This window comes from Corticium candelabrum, chromosome 1 (assembly GCF_963422355.1).
Source record: "Corticium candelabrum chromosome 1, ooCorCand1.1, whole genome shotgun sequence".
NCBI lineage: Eukaryota > Metazoa > Porifera > Homoscleromorpha > Homosclerophorida > Plakinidae > Corticium > Corticium candelabrum.
Genome location: NC_085085.1, coordinates 8261372 through 8271163, shown reverse-complemented (window position 1 = coordinate 8271163; position 9792 = coordinate 8261372). Strand labels below are relative to the sequence as shown.

General features: G+C 44.2%; 2 protein-coding genes and 1 long non-coding RNA gene across 3 annotated transcripts in view; 2 read left to right on the top strand and 1 right to left on the bottom strand.

Moving 5' to 3' along the window:
* The window catches only part of LOC134191688 (uncharacterized), a 3209-nt gene extending 2701 nt beyond the window's left edge, over positions 1 to 508 (bottom strand). The window contains exon 1 of the long non-coding RNA XR_009971844.1: positions 433 to 508. This is a non-coding gene — a long non-coding RNA (uncharacterized LOC134191688). The remainder of the gene's footprint in view (positions 1 to 432) is intronic.
* Positions 509 to 2522: 2014 nt separating this feature from the next.
* Positions 2523 to 4462, top strand: LOC134192707 (zinc finger BED domain-containing protein 4-like). The gene has a single exon (XM_062661489.1). The coding sequence runs from the start codon at positions 2766 to 2768 to the stop codon at positions 4455 to 4457; it is 1692 nt and encodes a 563-aa protein (XP_062517473.1). The 5' UTR covers positions 2523 to 2765; the 3' UTR covers positions 4458 to 4462.
* Positions 4463 to 7327: 2865 nt separating this feature from the next.
* On the top strand, positions 7328 to 9152 carry LOC134185772 (uncharacterized). The gene is made up of 2 exons (XM_062653645.1): positions 7328 to 8082; positions 8151 to 9152. Exons 1-2 carry the CDS (start codon positions 7669 to 7671, stop codon positions 8952 to 8954), a joined length of 1218 nt encoding a protein of 405 aa, XP_062509629.1. The 5' UTR covers positions 7328 to 7668; the 3' UTR covers positions 8955 to 9152.
* The last annotated feature ends 640 nt before the right edge of the window (positions 9153 to 9792 follow it).

Sequence of the window (9792 nt, the reverse complement as noted above, 5' to 3'; positions counted from 1 at the left end):
TGCCTTCGATCTTGCCCAAGGTATAGAGCCCCAGTATGTTAATTACATACAATCAGAAATGAGAAAACACCTGAAGACATGCATTCAGCAAGGAACTCTAACAAGTTTTCCACGAAACTTCCCCTCAAAACAAGTTACTGTATCAGAAGATGTTCTAGTTCTGTTGTTGCATTTCCTATATATTGTTCATGCAGAATGACAGAAACATTTGGACGTCGTATGGTCCAGTGTGACCAGTCTAAAGACTGATTCCACTATGAATGTGTTAACTTGAAACGGCCAGGTAGACGGTTTGTTTGTTCTAGTTGCAAGTCTATTAAGTGAGTTACGTGACAGTAAATCTACAGTGTACATACTTGCAGTGTACTGTTCAATTAGATTAATTACATATATAGGAGAGTGATCTATGTTACTTTACTAGCCTTTCTTTACATCAATGGTGGATTATTCATGGTGTCGCGTGAGCAGGCATCCGTCTTGTCTCGGAATTGGCTTGTCTCTCTACTCGAGCGTAACGCGCTAGCTTGTCGCTAACGTACGTACGCTTACAGAGTCCATGGTGCCAAATACCGATACTCTACGCACTTAGTCTCGCGTAGCCAGACCCTTACCCCGCCCTCATGCCGCGCGGAAATTTTGAGGGCGGGGTTAACGTCTAGACTAAATAACACGCACTCCACACAAGTACGTAACCATCATCTCACAACGACCGCAGCTGCACCTGTAATGGCTGTTTACTGTGCATCGACTACGTTGCTACTCCTACTTTCTACTTGCGATGGTAAGAGGCTATCGGGTAGGTCCTCTTCCTCATCCACGCAGTCCGGATTGCAGCCCCGGATGCGCTTCCATACACCACTACGTCTAGTCTGGTACCGCCCCTTGGTCAGTATTAATCATACTGGTGATGGTATCGCATCCGGGCTGCAATCCACTCTGAGTCTGGGGCGAGGCTAGTCGTCTTCCTCGTCCGCTTCCAAGGCAGCAGGCGCTCTCAAAGCTTCAGAGACACTGTCGCTGAACTCGGACCTGTGTGGTCTAGTCACTAGAATGGCTCCCAGCAGATCATTCTGGTAGCTATTCATGCGATGACGGAACGCTCATTAACATCACGTGAAAACCTCCAGAGGGCTCTTCAGAAGAATAATTGTTGCTTCCGTCGCCTCTACCTTAGCAGCGTTGCCTTGGATATGAAGATGTAGTCATTTTTACAGCCCGTGCAGCAGTGTTGCACCGATAATCGGATCGGCTATCGGTTATCGGCCGATATAGGCATATCGTAGCCTCGCAAGCCAGGCTCTTCCGCGCAGTCGCTGAGCTAACCGCACGTGAATCACACGAGGAGGAGGAGCTTTTACCGGAATTGCTCCAGCGCGAGAAGAGCCTGGTCGCTTTCGAGAACGTCATAGTGACGTGGGACCCCCGATCCGGTTTCATAGCTTGCATAAGGCTAATTCGATTTCCTAAAGAGCTTGTTAGTGTAATTGCGCTGATACATGAAGCAGAGAGGTAGCCTCCGCGGAGAGCGCGTGAACACGAAATCCAGTGAAGCTGTTGATGGACAAAGTGCTGGTGAATAATGAGCGTAGGAATGGTCTACATGGGACTGGTCCGCTGAACCTACACTCTCCAGCAACGTTTCTTTCGACTGAACTGATCTGCAGGTTTGCGCGAATTGAAACCGACGTAGAACTGTTCACCACTCTTGCGCGTCTACTCTGACATCTATAGTCTGTGGGGGAAATGGTGTGAGAGCTGCCGGCCCAGTTTCACTCAATGGTTCATGAAAATAGTGGCCTAGAGCTTGTTGACCTCTCCACGTCATGATCAGATTGGCGTGTATTGCTAACGCAGTCTATGTGACGGTACTTTCGACTCAGCAAGCAGCACTTTTGTACGATATTGACTCTCCTCACGGTGAACTGGAAACATCTAGGCATGGGAAAACAGCAGTGCAGTAGACCTACCATGTTCAGGAAGTGTAGAGTTGACTTGTAGTTGCACGTGTACTACGTACGACTTGTTTCAATGCACGGACTCTGACTGCTACATATATACACTAACCGCGTACAATGAGTTCATTTCTCAAACTACCGCGCTGCAGATCTAGATTCGGCGGTGTGCTGTTGGCGAAACTGAATGCTGAAAAGGAGTCGTGACACTGCAGAATATTACATGGCTGAGCTGTCTACATACGTACTAGAAGCGAACGATGATGTCAACTACGTACTTCGTGCAAAACAAGCAAGTGCGTGAAGCGATGTCGCGTGTTCTCAACTTTCATACCTACATGCTTACCTAATAGAATTAGCTTTATCAAGCTATGAAACCGGATCGGGGGTCCCACGTCACTATGACGTTCTCGAAAGCGACCAGGCTCTTCTCGCGCTGGAGCAATTCCGGTAAAAGCTCCTCCTCCTCGTGTGATTCACGTGCGGTCAGCGACTGCGCGGAAGAGCCTGGCTTGCGAGGCTAGGCATATCGGTACTGTATCGGAATCGGTAAATTGCGCGTAGGTGCTCGCCGATAGATTGCGCATGCGTATGCAGAACGTAGGACCACGTGAGTAGGCGCGGAGATGAGCCGGAAGTCTCCCATTTGGGAGCACTTTGAGGTAGCTGAGGACACAAGATTCGGCTATCGGTTATCGGCAGATATAGGCATATCGGTACCGTATGGGAATCGGTAAATTGCGCGTAGGTGCTCGCCGATAGATTGCGCATGCGTATGCAGAACGGTACTGTAGAACCACGTGAGTAGCCTGCATGTCGGCGGAGACGAGACGGAAGTCTCCCATTTGGGAGTACTTTGAGGTAACTGAGGACGCAAGATTCGCTCGCTGCAAGGCTTGCAAGATGAAGATATCACGCGGTGGACAGACGACAAAAACCTTCAACACCACAAATCTCCAGCATCACTTGAGAACTCGACACCAAGATAGGAGTGCGGCATACGAAAGGGCCATAGAGGAGGAGAAGGTGAAGGCTAAAGACCGAAAGCAAACCAAGGCATCTGCGTGCTTTCTCCAGCAGTCGTTGCTGGACGTACGGAAATGGGACATCAATAATTCACGCGCACAACGAGTGCATCAATTAATCGCTGAAATGATTGCCCTTGACTCACAGCCCCTGTCAATAGTGAATGATGTCGGGTTTACTCGTCTGCTACGTGAGCTTGAGCCGAGGTATTCTCTTCCTAGTAGAAGATACATAACTGAGACAGTTCTGCCTAAGGTCTATGAAGAAGTGAGGAGTGGAGTCAGGAAACAGGTGGATGGAGTGTCTTTCTTCAGTTTTACCACAGATGGATGGACTTCTGATGATGGTATTGCAAACTTCCTTAGTCTTACTGCTCACTGGTTAACTGATGATTTTGAAAGAAAATCTGCTATCCTTCATGTCCTTCCACTGGAAGAGGCTCACACTGGTGAATACTTGTGTCATACTTTCCTGCAAATGTTGGACGGTTGGAACATAAAGAAGAACCAAGTCCACTTGGTGCTGCGAGACAATGCTGCTAACATGGTCAAGGGAATGAGAGAAGCATGTGTTCCATCTTATGGCTGCTTTGCCCATACACTACAGTTAGTCATTGGGGATGGACTGTTGTTTCAAAAAGTAGTTAAAGATCTGCTTGCCGTCTGCCACAGAATTGTTAGTCACTTTAAACATTCATCACTTGCCCATTCACGTCTGCAAAAGATTCAAGCTAGTCTCGGATTACCTCAGCACCGCCTACCACAAGATGTATCAACCAGATGGAATTCCTCCCTCTACATGCTCCAAGCAATCATAGAACAAAAGATGGCCATAGCTGCTTATTCCTCAGAGTATAGGATTCCCCAACTGACAGCAACACAGCTGGAAATAGCTGCAAAAGTTATTGAGGTACTTGAACCTTTCGAGGAAATCACAAAAGCAGTCTCATCTAATGCATCGACCATATCATTAGTCATTCCGTTTGTTCGAATGCTTCATAGGACGCTGAAAGAGCAACATAATGACAAAGGAATTCAGTCAATGAAGGATGAGATTCTAAAGTCATTGCAAAAGAGATTTTCGGACATAACTGATAACTACTCTTTAGTCTTAGCAACACCGTTGGACCCCAGATTCAAGGACAAGTTTTTCAGTGACACATCAGAAAGAAGTTTTGCTAGAGGTCTTCTTCAGGAGAAATGTCATGAACTACTGCTAGAAACAAAATCAGATCCTGACTCATGTGCAGAGGACACTTGCCCACCCTCTCCTAAGAGACCTCAAAGTTTACTTTGGAGAAGTTTCTCAGATATTTTAAAAGAAACGGGCTCCTGTTCAGCAAGTTCTAAGACTCCATCGAACATTGACCATTATCTGTCAGAACCAGTAATAGATTTTCACCAGGCCAGCTGTGACAGCTGGTGGATGGAAACAACAGAAGATTTCCACTTCTGTCAGAGCTTGCACAACGCTACTTAAGTGCCGCTGCAACATCTGTTCCCTCAGAAAGGGTTTTCTCTGATGCTGGCAACATCTGTAATGATAAACGTAACAGGCTAGCACCCGAGCGAACAGAAACATTGTTATTTATTAAGAAGAACTTTGACATATGTAAAAAATGAACATCACTCTTTATCTAGTATCTACAAAATAGTATAAATTTATCAGATATCGGTATCGGCTATCGGTATCGGCTATCGGTATCGGTTCATTGTGTGCTTGCATATCGGTTATCGGTATATCGGCGAAATTCTCTTATCGGTGCAACACTGCCGTGCAGACGCACACGCGCTCCCCTCTGTGCATGTGCACACACCCGCGTTACCGGAACTTGAAGAACCGGAAGCAACTTTGACCTGCTATACCTCCGCGAAGACTTAACTTAAAAATCTAAAACTATTTTTCCTGTCATGTATGCAACTAGAACTATCAATTTCTAACATAAAAAGAGTTTGATTTTTGCGTTGCAGTTACCCCTAAGTCAATTATTTCATGCACGTGCTTATACCAAATAGATATTGTGTCCACACACATATCATATGCCGTCATTTTAGTCACTACGTTTTTATCTGTTAATAAATCCTTTGCAGTAGTAGTTGTGAAATAGAACTAAATTACCCTAGTACTTTGCACTTTTCTAATTGTATATTAATCGCATATTATTTAATTGCACACAGGAAATCAATTGACAATAAATAGTACACAATTTGATGTATGCAGCACATGCAACAGTAGTGTCAACAAGTCCAAAACATTTTGAGAAAATGATGGGTATGTAGGGATGGGTATGTACTTATGTCATTTATGCCCATCTCCTACATCACATTCACAACTGCTGCAAGCGATATAGGTAAAAAGATTGTGATGTAGGAGATGGGCATAAATGACATAAGTACATACCCATTCCTACATACCCATCATTTTCTCAAAATGTTTTTGGACTTGTTTCATATATTCTTAGCTATGTTAGAAGTATATTACGTGAGCACGTGTGTGTGTGTGTGTGTGTGTGTGTGTGTGTGTGTGTGTGTGTGTGTGTGTGTGTGTGTGTGTGTGTGTGTGTGTGTGTGTGTGTGTGTGTGTGTGTGTGTGTGTGTGTGTGTATGCTCCGAAGATGGAAATGACAGTTTTAGTAAACCGAGTGACTAACATTTTGAACATGTGAGAATAATTTCATGCTCAAAACCCCAGGAGAGAAAACGTGGAGGTTGCACACTCTCTGTCCCGCTCCCTCCCACCCTAGGCCACGAATTCTAGGCTGTAATTAGACGCTGCACATTCCAGTTTAGCTACGGCATCTCTCTTCAAGTGACCTTATTGTGATGTAGGAGATGGGCATAAATGACCTAGGTACATACCCATCCCTACATACCCATCATTTTCTCAAAATGTTTTTATGCTTGTGTAGTTTGAAATGGAAGTGACAGTCCTAGTAAACGTGTGCAGCTCGGCCGGGATTTCAATCTTTGATTGCATCTCTAGACAACTCCCACGTTACGCTCAGCATACACGGAAGTACGTAGCCACCTGACGGATGTACGTAATAACACTGATGGCATCTATAAACAACTCCCATTACGTAGGGTTCCACGGAAGAGATACACGCTTACATGCACAGAGAGTCAGACAGGACGCCGCGCCGTTGAACATAGTGGTACTGTACATGTTCAACTACACGTAACTGTAAGCAGCATGTAGCAGCAGGTGGAAGTGGCAGCTAGGCTTCCAAAAGGTAGTCACATGTACACACGTGACCGGAACAACATGGCGTTGTTGGAAGCAGTACGTGGAACTGCATGGCAGCAGTTGACTGATACAAGGTGACTTTCCACATTTCTATCTGTTGGGTCAGTGCAATTCTTCGGACAAGAGCGAATCGTTTGGTGTGACTCTCGTCGTTGTAGCTGCTTGGAGTGAGGCGCTAGCCTGGCTGACAAAAGTGAAATGTGAAAGAATAAATCGGGTTTTTTTACTTGCCGATAGCTGGCTTCTGGGGCGCTTAGTGTCAGCGGTGATAGTCTGGCTACCATTAGGAACGTTTGAAGTTGAGTGCTACGTGGGTCCGAGATCTCTGTAAGGAGTTCTGAGAGATCTGGTTCGGATGCGTTTGAATACTTTTGTATGGGCCGCCATTTTAGATTCTTCGCATCCCTACATAGGGAGTGCAGTAGTATTGACGCATAATTCGATCAATCCAGTTGCACCCAATAAGATTTTATGAAAATAAAAATTTGTTTAACCGGGAAAAGTTAATTATATAAATAATTATAAATCACTTTACCTGCCGTTCAATTTATTTGAAGTCAATTTGTGCCGAAAAACAACGTTCAGCAGACGACGTCCAAAACTGAGGCTCCCTTTCAACAATAATGGAGGTTACTGCTCGAAAGGTGCGCAAAAAGACACCACTTTGTTTATGTCAAAATCGCCGTTGTAAACATGTCCGAGATCAAACGCTGCGCCGTAGCCTCGTAGTAATACCTGTAAACCGCAAGGAATTGCATACGGGAACAGCCTAAGGCAACACCTAACGGGCCCTTCAAAAATTCGCAGGTATAGAGCAAGGGCAGCCGGTAGCGTACACTAGCTAGATGGAATGGCAAAAAGAAGCTGGCCCTGACAATCCGCTACGTATGCAGATGTAAAGACGGCAATCGATTTAGGCTTTTGCTTGTTAATTAATTCAAGACACCCCCACTTCCTGATTTCCGCCTTTTTACTGTAGACTGGAAACTGGAAGAGGATCCGCCACTGCAATAAGAGTCTGCCAGCCACACGTCTAAAATCGTGTGGTCATGCAGAATTGACCCAATAGGAAACGATGATCTAGAGAGAGGAAGCTACAGCGACGGTGGCTCAGCCGTGGACATGTAGCCGGAAGCCACCTAGAATACCTTCGTGACGCACGACCTCGACTGTGGTCGACCACACTACACTAATTCAAAGATTGTTTTGCTACAGAAGCTGCAGTTGATTGGCCAGTAGATCTAATGTACGGTCTCAAGTCTAGATCGCATTCCGGAAAGGCGTCACTGGATGTCAAAATGTGGATGTGTCGCCTTTCTAGGCAGCTTTGCACTTGCGTTCACCACGTCGCCTTTCGTTCCTCCTACGCAATTGCTACGAGATATAACCAGTTGACACTGCTGTTGCAATCAGTTCTGGGTTTTTTCAGATCGAAGTGGTCTTCATGAATCAATCACTGCTGTGTTCAATTTTGTTGTTGCTGTTGTCAACTCATCAGTGTCACTCTTGCGAGATCTATTCACTATTTGAAACAGATCCCGACAGATTTGCAGGTCTCTTTCCTTCCATCGACGAACGGATCAGACAAGCTCAATTTATTGTCATGGTCAGAATCACCAAAGTCCACGGTGTAATCACTCACAAGAGTGACAAAACGTATGCAGCACAAGTGACTTGCAACTTGAAAGGAATTCTAGAGCAGTCCAAGATGGAAATAAATGTGAACAGAGAAGACAGAAACTGTCAAGCTATACATAAACACGCCAAGGTTGGAGACCTCGTTATTGTCTTTATGAATCAAAGCAATCAAGTTGGAAGCGTTTGGAATCTAAACCGACTGGGAATGGTCAGTACAGAGGTAACGTCTAGCATTACATAACAGTGTCACGTGATCAAGATTTACATCATTGTATTCCTATTCTATAGGAATGGAAAAGAGACTATATTAACCATCTTCCTGACAATTCTTGCTTTATCGGTGTGAACAAACCCAGTCTCACCTCTCTCACGACAAATCCCACAATTATCAAAACGACAACCAAACCAATTTTGTGTAGATCTGTTGCTTCTGCTCAAAACAAGACACACGATTCTCTCAACTGCAAGGACATGCCATGGCATGCCTTTATTTGGGATCGTCAAGTCTGCAAGACTCAGTGCGATGCTGTTGTTATTCATGATTCCTGGCTTCTGACTTCGGCTCGCTGTGTTAGTCACTACACGCTCACACCAAGACGTCTGGTAATCAGCTTGGGCGTCAGCAATGCTCGACAAATGAAGAAGTCCTTTAGAGCAAAGTCAGTTGTTTTACATCCACAGTGGCAGTCTCGATCAGACGAGCAAGGTGTGGCATATGACATGGCACTAGTGCAAATGAAGACATCAAAACACAATACAGGATTATGTCGTACTGAACCGATATCATTGCCGTCTCCTGGTGACACCGTCACAGACCTTCACTGCTTGGGAGCCAAAACTGATGTTTATAACGGCTATGTAAAGAAACTAATATTGAATGCGCCAAATCCCAAAGTAGGAACTACAGATCATACAGAAGCCAAGTGGGCAGCTACTGCTTGTAGAGTCCAAAATGGTCAGTGGCGCTTGTTCCAAGTCCTCAGTGGCAACCCTGGTCGATTCACAGACCCAATCTTGACAAACGTCTACAACAACAAGAACGTCACCGACTGGATAGCTCGTGTCATCAAGGAGTTTCATAGCATTCCCTGAATAAGAACAAGTTTACAACAAGCAAGTGTACATTCATACAAGCAACAGATCGAAATATAGAAAATTAGATGCATTAAAAGAACTGTAATTTGCTTAGTTTAACGCCATGCACGGCTGTCAAGTTGTATTTTTGGGTGTCTTCGTTCAAGTGACCACTTAATTTTATTAAGGATAACAGAAATACATTACAATTCATATACTATATTGTGTCATCCAATACCCCATGCAGTGTATCAAGCAATACCTTTGCAGCATTCCACGTACTGACTTAGCTTACATGAAATTTTAAATGAAGAATACCTCAAATAGAAATAGAAATAGAAATAGAAATAGCAGAATCTCTCTAGTGTATTATTCAAATCTCAGACCCTACATGCATGGATATGATGTAAGGTCGAGCACACAAGACGGCAAAATGCGTCTCTAGAGACGTATTCAGTACAATAAACACGCCATGCAGGCCTGCCTGCATGTATAATATACTGTACTAGCTCACCATCCCGTTCTCGATCCCCACAGTTAGATTAGCTATTAATTTACCATTATATGCATTCATGAAGTATATCTCAGTCACCCTGTTCTAATTTATTATGAAGTTTATATCTGAAGAATTTTTATGAAGAATTTCGTTCAGAGGGTATCCAGTTCAATGATATCCCGTTCTGAAATTATAGATTATTAGTTAATATCCCTTTGAAGACAAAAAATGTAACCGAGTGTTCCACTTCACAAATTCCGGTTGATTGCATTTTTGCTTGTTAGTTATTCCGTTAATTAGAAACAATTAAATTCAAAGACCCGGATATATAATAATAATAAATAATAATAATGATGATGA

Bases quoted from the DNA above. Each gene is read 5' to 3' on its own strand.
- LOC134192707 (XM_062661489.1), top strand. From the start codon at position 2,766: ATGTCGGCGGAGACGAGACGGAAGTCTCCCATTTGGGAGTACTTTGAG.
- LOC134185772 (XM_062653645.1), top strand. From the start codon at position 7,669: ATGAATCAATCACTGCTGTGTTCAATTTTGTTGTTGCTGTTGTCAACT. The intron at 8,083-8,150 runs GTAACGTCTAGC...CCTATTCTATAG, and splicing joins TGGGAATGGTCAGTACAGAG to GAATGGAAAAGAGACTATAT.